Genomic DNA, 20,472 nt, shown 5'->3' with positions numbered 1-20,472 from the left:
AAACGCGATTACTACCGAAAACACGATAATTACGAGAGAACGACGAGCGTTGATTAAGAGTCATCTGTTCGATGGCTACTTTACGCTCGACATCGATCATGGATACCCGGTCATCATTGAGACAGGCTACGATACAGTTTCACTGGTAAAAATTGCTCGTTAACAGCGTACGAATTGCTGGTGCGATAAAAAAGAGACAAAAAGGGAGAGGATTATTTTCGCGACGATTGTAAAGCGATTTTTATGAGAAATTTTCATCGTGTAAATACTTGCGAACGTACTGACATGTTGGATATTAAAAAATCGTAGCGTAACTGTTGCGTACGCGGTGGAATAGGATAAAAGGGAACACGTGTTTAACACTTTCCGGTAACTGTAAACTGGCGTTCGTTCGAAATGCAGACCATTCCAGGTTTCATCGTGGGTGATGTTTTTCACATTGCAAACTGGTTCTGCTGTAGTTGTAATGTTTCGAAAATATTGAAAATCTGATTTGCTGAGACTCTCGTTTCGGTTGGTTGATTTCTGGTCGCTGTAGGATCCAATTTAGATTTGTTCCGAATTTATTCGTTTTTTCATGTTTAATTTTGTTTTATTTGCGTTTTCGGTTCCAACGATTATCGGAAAACGCATGGAATTTTCAACAAAATTGTTGTATTTACGTTAGAAATGGAGAACGTTCTTTTTAATCGTTCGTTTTTCATTTGGATTTTAAGAACGGAGGAAAATAATAAGCAGATGATATAAAATAGTGTGCAAGAAGAAATACTATAAATTTTATATGAAATCAATCGCAGAAAGAATTACTTTCCTTTCCCTTCTTTTTACGTATCTTTCTTTACAGAACGTGTTTTATTTACTTGTTCAGGTATCGAGACGATAAGGAACTGGTTCTAACCGACGACCACTACGAGGGTGGTATCACGGAACAAACGGCTCTTACCGTGAAAAATGCGACCCCCAGTGACATGGGCTCTTACAAATGTGTACTAGAAAATAACATTGGTTCATCAACGTCAGAGGACATCGTACAGGTCTCGGTTCTATGTAAGTATCGTGAAAATCAATGAATACTATTTTCACTGAATGATCGACGTTGTTTTTCTTTTTTTTTTTTTTTTTATTTGCATGAATTTTACAACCAATTCTCATTGAGAATTATAAGTAAATTTTTCTGGCGTGGTACTATATCGCGTTTAATAAGTGTTTATCGCGTGTTTGATTCTAGTTGAATTTAATGCTTAAATCTAAAGGGTAATGTCTATCGACAAGTTATTTAAAAAATATCAATTTAATAAATTTTCATTTAATAGTAAATTTTCGAATCATCGCGCAGCCAGATCTGCAAATTTTTAACCACACAGATTCCATGCATATTCATACCTAAGATCAAATCCCTATTAAAATATCTGTTTTTAATAATCCAGAGAAAAATATGATAGGTCCAGGAGAAAATAAAATCGATATCATCGATGGGAAGAAAAGATACACGGAGAAACAGTTCCGTTCCGTTTCACATTACGACAATTTATCGCGTTTTATTCCGGTAAACGATATTTATGCGTCCATAAATTCTCTGGAACGCCGCTTAAAACCAATGCCAGGACATACGTAATGCCTGCATTTTTATTTCCGAACATAATCTGTCCAGCTTTCTATTTGTAAACTTTTTCTTCACGCCACACTATCCGATCGTGAAACACAAAAACGTTTATTAAGGTTTTATAATTTCATACCGGAACCGCCAACACAATTCCGTTGACGTGATAATTGACGTAATTACGTACGATAACTTACTTAATTAGAGTTTCAAAGAAGACAGGGAAGATCAACAGAATCTACATTTTTCTGAAAAGTACACTATCCGATTAATTTTATATAAACCATATCTTCGATAAATATGTTTATCTTCAGAGAATTCTTTATCTATTTTCTTTGCGAGGAGATAAGAAATTGTGAATAATTTATAAAAAAAAAGGAATCTTTATGTAGCCTAAGAAACATCGTATCGTTAAAAGGATTAACTGAAATATTCGAGTTTTTAAAGTAACAGATGTTTTGTCAATATCGCGTAAACCTTGTATTCCTATTATTCTATAAATCTTCCGGATCTACCAGACCGTATGGCAAATAAATACAACGACCGCGAATCCAATGAAAGATCATTTGTCGCCAAATAATTTTTTCGATTTTCTAAAAAAAAAAAAAAAAAAAAAAATACGTGAACGATAACGAAGAAAAGAAACGTGTGGAGAGAAAGAAATATCCTGGTCTGGTATCGATTTGTCCGGCCATTTTATCGTTCTCGGCATGGCCATGCATTTTGCACTTATCTTCATTACAAGGACTAATTTCCTTCTGGCTGCCCGGCCAACTCGAACCAACGATAAATCGTTCGGCAATTATTTATTCGTCGAGTGTAAATCAACGCGAGTAAAAAGGATAGTCGAACGCGACGCAGCCCAATGCTATTTGTTTGACATTATCGTCGCGTATCTATACGTATTACCACGATTTTACAACGTGTCGACCGATTAAAGCCAAAGTTTTTGAATATCAGGCGAGATACTTGAAAATATGAAGTTAATTGCAGGAACTGACAGGCCAGTAGTTATCGTCACTTATTTAACCGGATAAATGAAAATCGAACCGTGCACGCTATGAATAATGAAGCGGGTATCTTAATTAGCCGATGGCCCAGCAATTACACGGTTCATCGAATCGTCAAATCGGCACAGGCGTTAATCGTTTTATGACTAATTTCGTTATCAAAAACCGATCGATTCTATCTTCGGTCGTTACAATTACGAAATTCCGAGAATTCAATAGAAGCACACTTACGTTCGTAAGTTTTATCAAATCGTTTTATTCTCGTTATCGAAAGCCAATCGAGATTTAGTCTGGTCTGCAATAGAATTGCTAACTTTGAACGTAATATTTGCTGAAATAGGATTCCACAGAAATCTGATAGTTAGCGTTTTTACGGCCTACCGCATTATGAGAATCAAATCGATTCTGTCTTTGTTATTGTAATTAGCTCGATTCATAAATCATTGGAAAAGATAAAATCGTTTTTCTTGTATATTTTTATTACTGTTGCTTTATATTTTGTTATTTCGTAGCGCTCTTATAGCTGAAAATATGCACATATAATATAGAAATGTAGGAAACGATTAATTTGCTGGATAATTTATCAGGATTCCTGAATAATTTCGCAAAAACGCAACGTTTAAAAGCAAAACCGGAGACTCGCGTTTGAATATTACGCAAATAAAATATAGTTTTCGTCGTAATTTTCAATAATTCTCTTATGTTTATTCTCGTACCTTTGCTTCTCATATTGAATTTTGAAATCGAATATATTCAAGGATAACTACATTTATCAACTTAAACCAAGTCTTGGATGGTAGAAATTTCAGATATTAGGGCTGTGGAAAAGGAACGTGTGCGTGAAGTAGATAGGTTAATCCATTAAAATGAATGATTTCGATCCGAATCAAACGAGCTGATTCTCCCTCAGCCTACAATTTTTGAAACGAATTTCCATCAGAAGATTTAGGTATCGTCGGTGTGCCATTTAGAATTTCGGGTTCCTTTATGCCAGATCGTGGACAGCTCCATTTATCAAACTGATCAAATTGCCAGGAGGCACGATTTAAGTATTATTATAGCCTTTGCAAGGTGCAAATATGTCATAAAAAAATCTGTCTTTCAGAATAATTCATATTTATTTATTTAATAAATTCTTTAAAATGAAAATATTAGATTTTTAATATAATACAAATTTAATCGTAGTTTAAATTTAACGTCGTAGTATTAATATTTAAAAATTGTTCATTGATGATTAAAAATAATATAAGTGATAATTGATATTCGTTAAAAATTAAGGAAATAAAAAGCAAAAGATTAAATTTCAATTTGATTACTTGTTCCTGCCGCAACAGAACATTCTTTTTCCTACAATTGCCATCAAGAAAGTTGAAAACTTCGTGTAACTACATTATTTGGAAGTTTTATCACTGAATTATACTTTTGTCCTCAAAAATAAACTACACACCAATTAAAAAGGAACAAAGCGACAAAATTAAACAACTTTAAACATCTATCAAGCTGCGGAGCGAAATACACAGGACGCAAACTTCCTTTCGGAATAGAAACCATGGAAATAGAATAGCTCCAGCAGAGTTTCGAATTCGACCAGTGTTCCGATACCGTGGAATATCTAAAAGCCGCAGGATGAAGCGGTTTCGACAAAAGTCACACGAGAAAATGTTCATATAATTCAAGTTATCTAAACTAGTGGTAGCGCAATTGATGTATTGTGATACTTATAGCTCTACATTTCTGTCGGCTGAATATAATATGACCAACTTGGGAAAAACGTCAAAACATAAATTTAAAACGTACAAGAGAAGTATTGGAAAATACACGATTACCATTTTGTATTATACTTTAACCCTTTCACTTTGAAGCGTGAATATAAAGCGATCCAAATAAAGTATTATAAGAAATTTTCTCAGAAACAATAAAGATATTCATTTCATTCCCTATTTTTTTTTTTTCATTAAATTGCTCGAAAGAATTTTAGGGGGCAATTGTTGGACGAAAAAAATTTTACGCGTTAGTTATTATTGAAATTGACTGTTTCAAAAGTTGGATGGCTTGACTAGCGATGTTTGTTTCAATCTCATTGTTTACTATTTTGTTTGTATCTTTAAATCGTCTTGATAAAACGTACGAAAAGAAAAACCTAACAATTGCATCTTTGGTTATTACCGAACGTGTAATAATTAAATCTTGGGTAATTAAGACGGCGCAACGTGTGTGTGTCAGTATCAGCGATTGCGTTAAATGGAAGGGGATTTAATTTTTTATTATTTGTATATTTTCTATGAGACTGAATAACTGAATATAGCAACTTGCATAGTTTCTTCTAATCCTGCATTTAAAAAGATAAATGACGGAAAATATTCTTTTGAAGAGGAACTGAAAATTTCCTTTCAAGTAAACTTCTGTCTAAAGAAAGCGAGCACGTTGTAAAAATACTTCAATATTTTTCACGTGAATAAAGAACACAGTAATTCATAGACAAACTCGTGTTATACAAAAATTGTAACTGAAAAAGTTTAACTGAATCTAAGTTCGCGACGATCTTTTGTAACGCGGTATTTCAATTACATTGGTTTCTATTCATAATAATATGAAATTACGAGTATCGCAATTATGCGAATTAATTAATTCTCTTACAAGAAACTTTCGAATGACAAGAAACCAATTAGCAGATCCGTTGAAAATGACAACGTGAGTTCGTGCTCGCCATCCATATGCAGATGCGTTAGTTATAAGAAATAGTAACTAGAAGATAATCCTAGTTACAATCGATAGATTTAATCGATAGGCTTAAGATGCTTTTTTGTTTTTTATCCCTGGTTTTTGTAAGCGCGTGCAATAAAGGTTTTTTTTGGCTCACATCGGTGTGATAGATTTATCCATTCAATAAAATAACTATTCTGATCTTACCTCTGAGTATAGAAATAACAACAAACCCTTTCTAAATCTTCAAATTCGAAACTTATTTCAAATAATTTTACGTCGAAGGTGCAGGAATTGTACTGTATTATAAAAGAAAGATTCTTCTATGTGTCTGGCGGGAATGTATTAACCTTGTCACTCGCGATTTGCCTCCGTTTTATTCTCATGCGTGACATTAAACCAGCAATAAAACAGAGATCTATCGTGTTTTAAAAAACCAATTCCAATTTCTCCACCTCCGTCTGTCTCGTAAAACAAGCAAATAAATAGCGTCCCTTTTGTATTAAGGTTACGCAAGTTTTTGTATTCGATATTCCACCAACTGAGTTTTAAAAAAGTGCCTTGAATAAAATAAGAAGAAAATAGGCGGATATTCTCGCCGCGATAGTCTACAAAGGCGGGATAGTTAAGTAAAAAAAGAGAAAAGGTTGAAGCAAATCCACGGATCACCGAGACGATACGATTCGTTGTGCCGCGGAGGGAGCCGTAAATATATCAGCATGGATTAAATAAGCTGCTCTCTCACACCCTCCAGCTGGGTGCCGGTTATTGGGTCAGCCACTCCGCGTTTCCAAGAAGTTAACGTCACGTTAACGTAAACTCGGCCGCGATACAATGAAATTCTAATTGCAGTCTTAATACCGCTCGAGGGTGTTGTATTTTCTACAAACAATCCATGGAAACGGGCCGTGAATTCGAACACGGAAAATTAGTTTCGTCGGGGCCGAATCCCCTTTCCTTTCTTTCCTACGCTTTTCTTTTTCCTTTCTCCGCTCCATCTTCTTCTCCTCTTCGTTCCTTTCGAGCACCGACTACGCTGCCTCTCTTCGGATTCTTTTGTTTTGAACTTGCTGAAATCTTGATTACCTTGCCGAAGGTAAGAAAGAAGATAAAAAAAGGAAAAGAAAAATTGTTTCAGCCAATCTGCTGATTGGATCGTCGACGAAAGTTTCCTTTCAGGTGCTCTCTGAACTCTGGTTGTCTCGTTTTACTGTTTATTCGGCTGGATGTAGCATAAACGGCCCGTTCTCTGGTATGTTCCATGCCGGATAATATATACACTTCATTTTGAATAGTTTTGCCGTGGACGTAAATCTTTATGCGATGCTCGAGCTCGTAAAAAATACATGAGCCTTCGGCTCCCTCTTCTTCTTTTTTTTTTCGCTCTTTGTGATCGTTCGGCACACCAGATTCACAGATGAATCTTCTTTTTTCCTCTCTTTCGTTATTTATTTATTTATTTACCTATATTGATTAAGTTTATTCGAGCGAAGTATTACTTGTAACGTGGATGATCCAGCTGGACAGTCACGTTCTCCGTAGGACATTAAATTAGTTAACTTATGTGGGTTGGCCAAAGTTATTGGAGTTTTTACTGCGGTTCGAGCATTAACTTTAGAAGAGAGGAGATGTTAGGATAGTATTTGGGTTGATATAAACATCGTGGATGAATTTCATTATAATGCCCCTTTTCATATCCTTCTCTCTAAAATATTATACTTAAGAAGACAACAGTCAAATTACAGTAACAAAATCTAATCTGCTAACAAACTTACTTTAAATAATAAAAAGATCAGTTTTCGTCATACTTCATAAAATTCTATTAACCTTTATAACTACTAAAGATGAGATGAGAATATTTTCAAACCAGAATACTTCTCCATGTAATCTCTCGAATAATATTACTTACTACTACTATATCCTCCATATTTCTCGCACAAAATAAAAACGAATCGAACGAATACACTCTAGTATCGTGAAAGAGAAACAGAAAATTCCGAAAAACAGGTAATAATAAATACGAATACAATGTTTCTGAAAAGAGAGAATCGTAATATTAAAAATAAATTATAAAAAAGAAAAAACAACCAGTATTTCCACATACTCTAGTCGATGATAAACAATCGTTTCACTGTTCCGACTCTCATTTGCTCGCAGACAAGCCAGTGGTCAAGGTGATAATGGACCCGGAAACGCCAGTGAACGAAGCAGACCGGCAGAACGTCTCGCTGACCTGCGAGGTTGTTACTGGAAATCCAGCAAGCTTGACCGCCGTCCGATGGTACTTGGACGGGGACCTGCTGAAAGAACTTCCGGATTGCACGAGAAATAGCAGCGCAACCACCACGACCACCGAGGAATCTTTAATTTTCTGCGATATCGATCCGAGCAAGCTGCTGTTGGAAGCGGTGGGACGTTCCTTTCACGGGAACTACTCTTGCGAGGGTAGAAACGACGCTGGCTGGGGACCACTTTCACCGAGTGCACCTGTCATGGTCCATTGTGAGTCCCCCTTTTAATTTTTAATTCCTCGATCCGATCCATTTGCTCGTTCGCTCCCCATGTGAACCAACTACTGGGACTCCTGTTTGCGAGAATTTGTTTTTCTTTTTCTTTTTGTTCTTTTCTTTTTTATACCGCCAAGATTTATTTGCCCGGCGAAAGAACAAAATGCTGTTTTAGGTCAACGTTTTTCAATTCTTTTTTTTTCTAATTACTAATAAGGTGCATTTTTAATTTTCTTATAAATACACAAAAAGATCGGCTGGCTAATAACAAAGAAAAACGAAGATGAAGTTTGGTCGGAGTTTCCGGTATAAATAACGAGTTGCTTGTTTGCCGTGTCGATAGACAAACCTGGGCCAGCTTCGATCTCGTACGAGCCCCAGCAGGTAATAAAGAAACGACCATTGACAATCACGTGCTTCGTACTGGACCCAGGACGGCCAAAGGTAGTTGGCTTCAAATGGTTACGAGGCCTTCATAGACTTCCGGATGAAAACAACGCTACCCTTACCATCGAGTCGGTTAATTTGGAAACCGAAGCGAACTTTACTTGTCTGGCTTACAACGAAGCCGGCGACGGCGACCCGGCTACCACGTTTATCGACGTGTCTGGTGAGTTGTAAAGTTACTCGAAAAACTTTCTAATCCCTCGTCGAATAAATCTGTCGTCCGTCCTTCACGTGACGTTCATTTCGCGTTCGAGATTCGTGCACGGCCGACCGAGATATAAAGCGCTAAATCTTACAGAATTTGGAAAATGTGGTGGAATAAGGGAATGAAACTAAATTCTATTTTACAGTATTTTTTCCCCCTCTTTCCTTCGATATTTCAGAAATATAGGATATTCTGTTTAATCTACCAAGGTATTTATAATTTGTAAAAATATATTTTATATCGAAAGAAAAGAGATCTGTTTAATTTTCTAATAAATTTATACAATTCTTTTTGTGAAATTTTTCATTTCATATACACGTATAAGTTTGTAAATAAATTAAAAATTTGATTCGATTATGTAGGATCTATTAGAATGTTTCAAAGTTTAACAAAAATATGTGTCTCGGACAATTGAATATAATTATTTTTATTCACTTTTCAATTTCACATGTGTGTTGGAATTAATATTGAGTCGATTCGTAACTAGAGATGTTAAGGAAATCAATGATTTCCTTTTCTATAAACTGCAACATTTTTTCACTCTATTAATTTATAGCTGATGGTACGCTGAGCACAAGGTACACGACGATATATATATATATATATATATATATATATATATGAATCATAATTTGTTTCGCGAGCAATTCTGATAAAATTTGTATTTCCAAAAGAATACTTACGCTACTTACGGCACGCACATGCCTGACATAAGGCCGACCATTTCTACTTAAAATACCATTCTGCCTCGTTCTACGATATTCCTTTCCGCCTCTTTCTTAGTGTTCAGTGTTTGATTTGTCGACCGAAATTCTTTTTATTCGGAAGCTTCTACACGTAAAAATGGCTCAACAATTGGAAAATTATTTTTTGAATGAAATTGTTTAAAAGTTCGTTGTATGAAACTTACGTTGGTACCACAAACACAACTTTGAAAAGCACCTTCGTGTAATAAAACAAGAGAAAAATGCAAGAAACTCGCAATATTTAAAACGGTTACAAAAATATCATTTTTTAAATTTCAATATTCGTTATATGTATATATGCTGAAAAATGTATTAAGCTGTAAATGATACGTAACGCTTTATTACTTGTTACTTCTGTACAACAGAAAGATAAACTTGTGTAACGTGAAAGAGCACAAATGTTTCCACAGTTTCCGTGCTGTATCTAAATTAATGATTCGTATCTTGAGACCTGTGTAAACTTGTCTTGTTTCCTGTATTTTTCCTTCTTTTATTTGTTTCTCATTTCTTTGTATACTTAATTCGCATAAGCGGCAACATACATTACGTTACGTTTGCCAGCAACTTTTGCATAATATTTCCCCGATGTCATAGAGGCTTTATTCGACTCGTATTTCGTATAAAAATAGAGAAACGATAATAATATTATAACGCTTCACTGCGTTTCAAAGGAGAAGGCGCAACAACTATCGCTCGAGGAATATTCACGTTTGAATTCAACATCTCCATGTGTCCACTCATTTTTGAAATTCCCAGACAAATCACGTACAAATTCGTAGCTCGTTTATTTAATTTAACGAATTGAAATAATTACACATTTAAATAATTTAAAAATTGTTCAAAAATTTCGTCGCTGTCATGCTATGCAGTTACAAGATTTATTTAATTATGTTTGTCAAATTTTATTTTCCACTTCATCTAAGATTCAATTATCTACGATAACAAATTGATTCGCACGCCACTCTATTGCATTTAAAACTACCTTAAAACAGCTGCAAAATCGTATCGTATAATAAAGTTTAGAAAATATTCCGCGTCGATTCGAGCTTATCGTAACGCAACGATATCGTATCTCATTCTCGATTCGTAACAATGCCCGTTCCGTTTCGAGGGCCAGTTCAACTTGTTCTTTGATTGTCAATAGCGGAGCCAACGTTTATCAAGAAGCTGCTCCCTTATCACGGCTACGTGTACAATTCGCCGAACGTTAGCATCATGTGCTGGGTAGAGTGCGCTCCGATGTGCAATATTTCCTGGCTAAAGGACGGCATGCCGATGGATTTCTCGAAAACGAACCGATACTACCTGTCGAACGTTTATCATCCGCCTGATCCGCGAACGAATGACTTCGAAAGCATTCAATCGACCCTGGTGTGGAATCTAACTGCCTGGCCGAGTGGCCAACTCGATCGCGTCGAAGACAACGTCAGATTCACCTGCGAGAGCAGCAGCAACAGTATTGGTGCTGGAGTGAAAAGTAGCACGCACTTCCATGTGGAATGTGAGTTTATTTGATTTTCAGCGAAGTTAACTTAACTTCTCGAATACTGAAAATGTTATCCTCGCGTACTTTTCGATATTTATAGACTATTCATTTTTTTAACGTCGCGCGGTATAAAGCTTAAATATTTATAAATAATTACAATTATGGTATATTATTTAATATGCCATATTTTATATTTGTCATTTATATTTTTTAACGCATTATTTCGCTACGATTCTCCTCGGTGGACTAATATAATGCTGTATTCGTGTTTGCATTCGAACAGTATGCACAAATACAGTCACTTTACACAGCGTAAAGTTTATACGCGTCTTTTTCTTCGCAACAGTTCCGCCAGAAAATATGACGATATCAAAGAAGATAATAAACGTGACGGTCGATACGATACCGGAAACGGTGAGCTGCAATGCGAGAGCACAACCGGAGCCAACGTTTCGTTGGTTTCGGGAAGGTTCCACAGACACTATCATCGAAGGCCGTGTCCTCGATCTGAAAGTGGCGGTGCCTAGACGCAGCAACGGGACGTACTACTGCGAGGCATCGAATCGCCACGGAAGCCGGAACATTTCCATGGTCATGAATGTTCAATGTAAGTAAAGAAACATCCCGACGTGCAAGTTCCTCAGTCATCTCGAGTGACGTTCAAATATTGAGAAAGATTTATGTTCTCATGGCAGAGTATTCTTCAAGAAAGAAATGGCAGGAACTAAAAGAACGATTTCTCTCTCTTTCTCTCTGTTTCTTCGACTATTTCTCTTTTTCATTTTTCTCTTTTCTTTTTCATATTTCCCGTTTACGTTAAGAAGATAAAGATGCCAGTGTTCGTTAAGGTAGAAGAGACGTAGAGATGAAATTTAAATGCGTAAGCAGAAAATGCCTTGTTAAAAATAAAGTGCCAAAGTGTTTCATAGAATTGGAGTAAACGATCCGAGAAAATCTTCGATTATATTTTACGATTACTTTTTACTAGTGTCTTCCTTAAATTTATAACGAAAAAAGAAAGATACATGGAGGAGGATAAAGTTTTACTTAAATTAATTTAAGAAAAGAATTGTATTTTCAAAATAACAGTAAAATAGTACTTTTGCCATTATCGTGAATACTAATGTTCCCCTGAATATTTTTGATTACGTTACGTATAATAAGAAACATGTTTTGGAATATCAGAGCAAATAAACTCCTCACGTTCGCATTACAAAGATCGATTAAATTGTTTAAGACTGTTTCACGTTCGATAAACCGAAGAATGATAGGAATTCGGCCGAAATTCGTTTGGTTTGAGGAACGTAATTTCGATCAACGGTGAGAACGTGATGAATCGTTCTTGAAATATTTCACGCAATTGCACGTTTCATCCCTTCATCGATTTCCAGTTTCTCCTACGTTTCATACCTCTCGCCTTATATTTCCAATCTCAAATATTTCCGAAAGTAACCAAATGCTGTAACTTGCTATTACTTGAGGTTAAAAAATTCATACTTTCTTCCAAGATACGAAAAGAAGCATCGAAACCAAAAGGTTTCAGTGACGTCAGAACCAATGTACCACACATTCTCTGATAATTCCATCTTCTAATTCTTAAAATCACGTTAATAAATCTATCATATCCCTATGAAGAATCATAAATTACTCGTTCTAGCGGTCTCTGATAGATGTAGCTGTTACATCATTATCTATATGTTCTATCTCAACAAAGCAGCGCAAGACAATGATTTAAGGAGCAAGTAAGACGCGTGTCCAAGTGACACAGACGTATTCGTGCAAAACCAAAGTAAGTTAATGTGATTTTCTTCCTTTGTAGTTAAGCCAGAATGTCACGTGGAAAGGGAACGAATAGACGGGGAGGATTACGTCGTGTGCTCAGCGACGGCCAATCCGAAAGAGACTGATTTCGTTTGGTCGTTGAAGAGTGACAATGACACGCTAGAGCAGAACGCCGAGATGCGCAATGGGAAAAGCTACATCCGCCTCGATGCGTCGGTAACCAATTTCCGGACGTACGTTTGCGTTGCTAACAACTCTATCGGCCATTCCAATCCTTGCGACCGCGATGTACCAGGTACGTTCTGATTTGCTTCCTGTTGTACTTGATGATTACTTGTGTTTCTATAAATTAGTAAAATTATAGAGATAAAAGTGCTAGGGATTAAAGAAAATGAAATCTAACTTATGGATAAATTAAATACCTTATGTTTAATGTGGCGAACGGATCCTTAGCTCAGACATATATTTATGACATTGTTTGATATTATACTCATTTATTATTATGCAGAATGGTTTGCCATGCAGGTTGGTTTTAAAATATTTTTTGTACCTATTTTTCTTTTTTTTTTTCTTTTTTGCACCTCAATTACTTACGAACGGTTTTTAATGGTCACGTTTAATTGAAATAACAGAATTTTAATGACGAAGATGTGGTAGACGATGATGATGCTCGGTTTTGAAAACTTGGCAATTTAATTAGGAACGAGATTCCAGCCGAAACTGCTGCGAATTTTTACGGAGAACGGATTCCTTTGCCAGAGTTATTTTTCCTCTCGCGATATCAACATTCTCATCGTGGCTCTTACATTATATTGTGTGGTTGTAATTCACGTGTAAAGAAAAATTCCCGAGACCGAGGATCTGAAAGCGTGAGAGATTAAGAAAGTCTAGAAACATCTCTTGACCACTTAGAAATACAGCAGAATACCAGCAAGTACTTCATTTATTTACCTCTGCATTTAAATACGTTATAATATAAAACTTGTGTTATTCTTGATTTCTAATCCTCACCATCAATGTTATACTTGATTTTCTCATAAATTTCTTTCATATTTCTCATAAATTATTCACGGATAATGAAATTTTTTACTAAATTATATTAACGGTTTATACGAATGAAACTTTCGATCGAAAAAGTTATTTGAGATAGTACGCATGTGTAGATAAATTTTGAACGATCCTTTGATCAGCTTATAGTGTTTTCATATTCTAAAGGTACACGTATATTGGAAAGTTACAAAAACGAAATTACTTTCTTGTCAGTGTCACTAAATATTCATAAAGAGATGCTTTACATGTTTGCTCGGATCTTTTGTGGATGGAACCTTATATTAATATTACGCTGAAGCTAAGAAACGAATGGATAATAGGCGATAAAAAGGAAGCAATTCGAGATTAGACGAAATTATTCTTTTACGATAGTTGCAAGAAATATCTTACGGGTCAGTAACGTTGAAATAAAATTTACATAGTGTAAAATTTCAGTCCGAGGTAAATTCCATTAAGAGTTAAATAAATTCCGGATAAACTGCCGCTTTTCACGTAGAATAATTTTGAACGAAGCTATTTGTGCGGTCAAAGTACTTGCAATTAAGCATATTTTTATTTCTGGCTATACTTCGTGATCCACCAGCAAGATTTAACGAACCCGAGGCGAGACACATTTTTCCATGTCTGGGGTTCCAACGCGAACATTCGAATGAAAGTTCGTAAATTAGATTCTGAATTAGATTCCCTTGAATACTTGGTAAATTCAAAAGTTTGATTTATTCCAAGTTAAATCGGATTTGTTCTTTTAATTTGCATTCCTCATATATTTTTCTCGTTTATTTAAAAACGTCAAAACGATGGTAATTATTTTTCGCGTGGATGGCGTACCTGAAATCCGTAGCGCTTCTTTTGAACAGAGAAAAAGTGTTGTTAACAGTATGTAGATGGCATGTAAAAACAAAATTGGACGAGGATCGCGATTAAAAACGGAAATTATACTTTTATTAAATGTTATGTTAATTTTATTATCGTAGACACGAATTTTCAATGTCTTTTTTTTTTAGCAACAAACGACGGAGATTCGAGAAAGCGCGGCTAGATTTAAACGAGCATTTTCCGTGATACGAACTCATTTATGTTGCCTCCCGAATTCGAAGTTTCCAACTAAGTAAATCGAGATTGATCTATCTAACAGGGTCATTACATAACAAGATATTTCTGCAGTTATGAAATTAAATGTTAATAAAGATAGATGAATTTCAAGTTAATTGATTTCAATTCTTTCAAATATTAACGTAGCATAACTTAATTTCAGCAGGGAAGGATCAGTTTATGGAAATATATCGAGTGATCTATAACTAAAGTAATCGTTATGTGATTAAAAGTAAATTACGAGTAAGTTCAAAAGTTCTTTAAATAAATCAAGAAATTAGAAATCTTGTTCATCGTAATTTCTGTTTCGTTTCAATCCAATCCTCCTTTATTTCGATCTTTACATTATGTTTCTGTTCTCAGATTAGGAAAAACAACGTGGTAAATATAATGCAAAATATATAACGATTTCTTTCGTAATTAGTATTTTAATCAATGCAAACAGTATTTATAAGAATCTTCGTATTTGTAGGAAAATAATTTGGAATTCTTCCAGTGGGACATTTACTCTTCGACTTTTAAACTGTTATCATTCCTTCGAAGGAAAATGCAACATCACCCTGGAGGATATGAATATCCAAGCGATTAAATAAATCTACGATAAACATTTTTCGGAATAGTTGTTAAAATTTTCATAGAAATAGCTTCGTTGTAGCTCGTAATTTAGCATATCGAAGAGGTACATGTGGCTCCCTTAACAGAAAGTAGCTCAAAGATCTAAATTACCTAGCGTTGACTTAAAACCATGAATAGTATTAAAACTATACATATATTCTGCGCAATATCGATGTTTAGTTATGGTAATATTTAATAATATTTCCTTCAACGAATGATTAGTAAATAAATAAGAAATATTGTACATTCTCGTTTCTTCTTAGCTCACCATGGACATCGAAGTAAGTTCTACCATAATTGTTGTATTAAATATATTACGTTTCAAAACATTAAATATTAGACTGTATTAATGCTAATTTCTTTTTTATATAATTTTTCTTTTATATTGTCACAAGTTATGTATGCAGGAATGATCTCAAGAAAGAGACGAGCAGAAAAGAATTTCGCAATAATGTAACAAAACAGGAAGAAATATTCTCAACGCGTTTGTTCTTTTTGAGCATTTCTGTTCGTTCTTCACACACGTACACACACACACACAGTCGGTATGGACTCCTCAAAGATGCTTAACACGTTTGCCGCGATTATATTCCATTCCTGTATGTATATTTGCCATAACTGTAACAAAGTTTCAAATAACGAAAGGCTAAAATAATTCAAATTGACGAAACCATACAAAGAATAATTTTGTCCTAAATTAGTGAAAAGATCTTAGAAATTACTGTATTAATCTCTTTCTCTATTCAACGGTTTTATTAACTATATAATCCTGTGCTGTAAAACGGTATTGTTCCTTAATTTATTAACGAGACAATTTCTTCGCGTGGAGTACTTTTTAAACACATTTTTGTTACGATAAGTGTCGAGAAAGAGATTAAATGTAATTTGAAAATAATCAGCTGAATAAGAAACGATCGAGATTATGTTGTTTTCTCCTCAAGGCAGAAAAAGAAATTTTATGCGTTGCTTAGCCCTAAAAATATTTCATCGGGTTTATTTGATTAAAATGGAGCACCCTATATAAGCACATAAACTCTCGTAATAAAGGTAGCTTCTGGTAAAATATTATAGAGCAAGGGAATGGATTAAATATAAGCAGAAATATGAAAAGCTTCTCTTGAGACGGGTCGTCTTACTTTCTGTATTTATAATATTTCACAGCTGTCGCCGAAATTTGAATTGCAACCGTTCTGCCAACTGTTTTATTTCGTAATCAGGAAACGGTGCCTACCGTGAAATCTCGTTGCTCGTATTCCCACAGAAAAATTTTTAAAAGATCTGCAGAAAAATTGTCGATCCTCCCAGTTTTAAGGAAGTTGAAAATATGAAAATTTTAGAAATGTAGATATTTAAAAATTTAATAAGATTTCTGAAAATTATTTTCTTTTTATTTTGTTTGTTTTTTTAAATAATAATCTTTAAAAGACTTTCAATTGCTTTCAAGAGCTTTTACTTCTGATAGATATTTTTAGTATTTTCAATCACAGAGTTTCAAAATTGCTCTTCCAAATATTTATAAGCCCCGATATGAATCTTTTCATTTGAAGAATCGTTATAGTATAGATGCTACTAGTAGGTTCTTTCTACTGCCATTTAAAAATCTCAATGTTTTCTGGAAGGAAAACTTTTGTCAAAAGTTATAAAAAAAAGTTTCTTATTTTGTTCTCTAAGTATTTCAAGAATAACCACGAGCTACGAAATATTAATTTCGATAAATCGATCCGCATTTTCAGGTCATATACCGTGGTGGCATCAACTGGAAGGAAATCTTCTTCTGATAGTCATCGTTGCCGCAGTTGTCCTTATACTTGTGATAATCATCATTTGCGTGGTGATCTTCATCGTTTGCCGACGCAAACGAAATCAGATGAAATGTAAGTTGCCCTTTCTTTCTAACCATGTGATTGTCATTGTGATTTGTTGTTCACAACGATTCGCATGACGTAGGCCATCGAATGGACTTTCTTCGAGATTCTAACAATGTTACAAAACTCGTTCAAAAATTAGATATACGTCATACAAAATTAATATAGCTGTTGAAAGAAATTTACGACACTTGCAATTAGTCGAATCGAGATTCCTTAATTAATATTTAATAACTAAAATTGGTAAATTTTCAAGTCTTTTAATTTAGTTATTCTTTGTGATAATATCAGGATAAAATTAACCGTTGAAACTTATCCTAAAATTTGAACAATAAAATCTCGAAGAAATCCATTTCAAAATCAAGCGATCATCACGATAGGCGAACACTTCACACACACAAACACGCACGCACACATAAACACAAGCACACACCTGAAACATGATGACATAATTTACATTGCAGATTGTTCTACGACAAATAAGCATTATTTAAATCATCTGGCAGTTGCATCAGCGACAATGTTTTGAGACAAATATCGTACCGTTGTTCCCACAGAATTTCCATAATAAACGAAATTTACTAAAACATCGGAAATTTGCATAATATACATAATTCGCGAAATTCAAACTTATCGGATCAATTTTACAACCTATCCGTTACATGTTCCGACGAAATTAGTCGTACACGTCGTCGCTGGGAATTTACGAAGCTACTGGTAACAATGCAATTTCATAATGACCATCGAATCGTTGGTAATTAACGCTGGCATGGTAGCGTTGTTCCATTGTCAGGATTGAAAAACTGCGAGCACGTAATGCATATTTGTCGTCGTGGCATCTCGCGAGGGGTGCAATTCATACGTCTCTAGAACAGTTATTATCGGGATAGGGATAAAAAGTAAAAAGAAAAACTGGAGAAAAGGAAGAAAAGCAGGAAACGATAATAACAGGTTGCGGTAATTTTCTTCCAACACGATTCGGTTCTCTGTATGCATACAGTGATCACCAGAATCATTGTCACAGTGATTAAATTTTCCTGTTACATTCTGTGTAAATCTGCAATTAGAAGCAATCGATTATTGCTGCTTATAATCTCCTGATGTGAAAATAGAAAAAATTACCGTAACACGGTCGTAATCGGAACGTTACGCGCGTATATTTTTCTAAATAACAAGTAGATATTAAAAAGACCTTTGTATCGTTGGCTTTAGTATGGTATCCAGACTGCAAAGTATTCGGTTAGAACGACACCTTCTGCAGCCTTTTGAAGTAGCTGAAGCCGAAAATAAGGGTCGTTTCTCGCGAAAAAAAATGCGTCAAAAATTTCGGTCAACTCGTTGATGGTGTGACGTCCTCGTGGATTTTGACTTTGAATTTTTCTAGATATCTTTTCCTTTTTTTTTTTTTTTTTTATTTAATAGTTTTAACTCGCTGTATGACTCTATATACATTTGAATCGTGTCGCGAAATCTTGATAATCCAACTAGAATGACGATTAACGGGAAAGCTTGTGCCGACTATGCGCTTACAAGACGTTTTTCGGTAGTTTACAGCTTGCGCGATTACGATCTCGGTGTTGTTAACGATGGGAAGGCTGTCGAGCGAGTGACGACATGAAAGTTGCCGAACACCGGCGAAACGAGCAGTAAGCGAGACGGGGTTCGCTGCGCGACGGAACCGAAAGCAAAAACGCTAGATCCGACGCCGTGTCGAGCAGAAAAACGCTAGATACGGCACGCAATGTTAAAACCCGCGAATCCGTTATGGTTCCCAAACACGTTCAGTTTCGTAGAAAATGACCGTCGTTTAATACCGTCGAAATACGGTCGAAAACACACATTCGTCAACAATTTTGCAGTCGGCTACTATATCATATATTTTCGTTGTATTTTCGAATGTGCGAATTATTATTTCATGATAATATTATTAAATAACGAATTATTTAAAACGAAGATTCTACGCGACTGTCTTAGAAACCGAAATCAATATCGTAGCAATTTTCAATCGTTGCTTATGACGCATTTAAATTTTATATTGAAAAATCACATTTTACAAAGAAAAGTAATTAATGGTACTTTTCACGAATTTCCACGAATTTCAGAAGAAAAGCTAATCCATGCTCGTACTTTCGTGAATCACTGTACGCATAACAGACCATACGTTACTCTTTGTGCAACGAGATCTCGTTTCGCTGATATCCATTCGCTCGCTTTACTCGTGCTGTTTACAACGTTGTTCAATCTAACCAGAGTAAAATGGAAAGAGAGCAACGGAGGCTCATAACGATCGACGCATCGCGTTCGTCACACAACGATATACACGATATATCGGGAATCGGCAACGCTCGAACGCTAAAAACGCGATGCTTGTGTTTTCATTGTTTCGAAACCACTCAACGACTTTTTTTCACGGTATGAATTTTCTCTCAGGAGTTGACAAAGTTAATCCTACGTGCTAAGTTTGCATGTTTTGCTTGAGTTGAGTTTGAAAATAAAAGAAAGAAAAGAAGCAAAGAACAGGAGATAACGTAAGGATGCCCGACCGATCTAAAAAGGATGATCGAGCAGAAAATTATCTTTTTCTCTGTTCTCTTAGCTTCTGTATTTTGTATAATTGAAGTTGTGGCGTTGTCGTGTAAGGCCTAGGCCCAAAAAATTCAAGACTCTGTTTGCTCGTCGAGAGTATTTTTTTACGATACGTCGAGACGTTGTTCACCTGTATAAAGTTACATTACTATCCATCCGACCTAGTTGCAGATATTCAATCGATTAATATTACACGAATACTAGAATTTTCGAAACTCAAGAAGACGCCAATTACACAAAATGTACGAAATTTTGTTATTAAAATTCTGTAAATTAGATTTACCTAATTACAGTCATAATTATATATATACATATTTCTATATGTAATTGATTTTTAGTGAAACAAGTTCTACAATATGATGACAATACAGTAATATAAAATCGAATATTATCTGCTGCTCCAAATGATGAAATTTCACTTTTCTCTATTGTACAATTATTATTGAGTACGGTATATGATTTGGACTAATGTTCGTACGATTGAATGACCGCAACTAGACCTGCATAAATCATGCACTGCATACATTATTTTGCGTTGTTATTATCGCATAGTTCATGCTAGTTACAGAAAACAAAGCATGTCTATTATGTTACGTAATCATATAAGGTAGATGGACAATGCGAATTTCCCATTTGGATGCAAAGACAAGTACATACATGTATACAAATTATTAAGTGTACGAACTCGTGCTGCGCCATTCTAACGAAAGAAGAAACATCGCGTTTCACCAACTGCTTCGTGGATAATTTTTACATCCTTTTCGTTCGTCCAACTAAT

The 20,472-nt window shown here is 35.1% G+C and overlaps 1 protein-coding gene across 12 annotated transcripts in view; it reads left to right on the top strand.

Moving 5' to 3' along the window:
* Positions 1–20,472, top strand: part of LOC126864106 (hemicentin-1) — a 434,856-nt gene that overhangs the window by 361,990 nt on the left and 52,394 nt on the right. For 10 of the 12 annotated variants that reach the window (XM_050615075.1, XM_050615073.1, XM_050615070.1 and 7 more), the window contains 8 exons: positions 869–1,047; positions 7,471–7,815; positions 8,164–8,430; positions 10,363–10,719; positions 11,051–11,311; positions 12,524–12,781; positions 15,507–15,524; positions 16,977–17,117. In XM_050615075.1, coding sequence (XP_050471032.1) covers positions 869–1,047; positions 7,471–7,815; positions 8,164–8,430; positions 10,363–10,719; positions 11,051–11,311; positions 12,524–12,781; positions 15,507–15,524; positions 16,977–17,117 — 1,826 coding nt within the window. The remainder of the gene's footprint in view (positions 1–868; positions 1,048–7,470; positions 7,816–8,163; positions 8,431–10,362; positions 10,720–11,050; positions 11,312–12,523; positions 12,782–15,506; positions 15,525–16,976; positions 17,118–20,472) is intronic. The other 2 variants (XM_050615076.1, XM_050615071.1) reach the window with 1 other exon arrangement.

This window comes from Bombus huntii, chromosome 3 (genome assembly GCF_024542735.1).
Source record: "Bombus huntii isolate Logan2020A chromosome 3, iyBomHunt1.1, whole genome shotgun sequence".
NCBI classification, from domain to species: domain Eukaryota; kingdom Metazoa; phylum Arthropoda; class Insecta; order Hymenoptera; family Apidae; genus Bombus; species Bombus huntii.
This window is presented reverse-complemented; position numbering and strand designations above follow the sequence as displayed.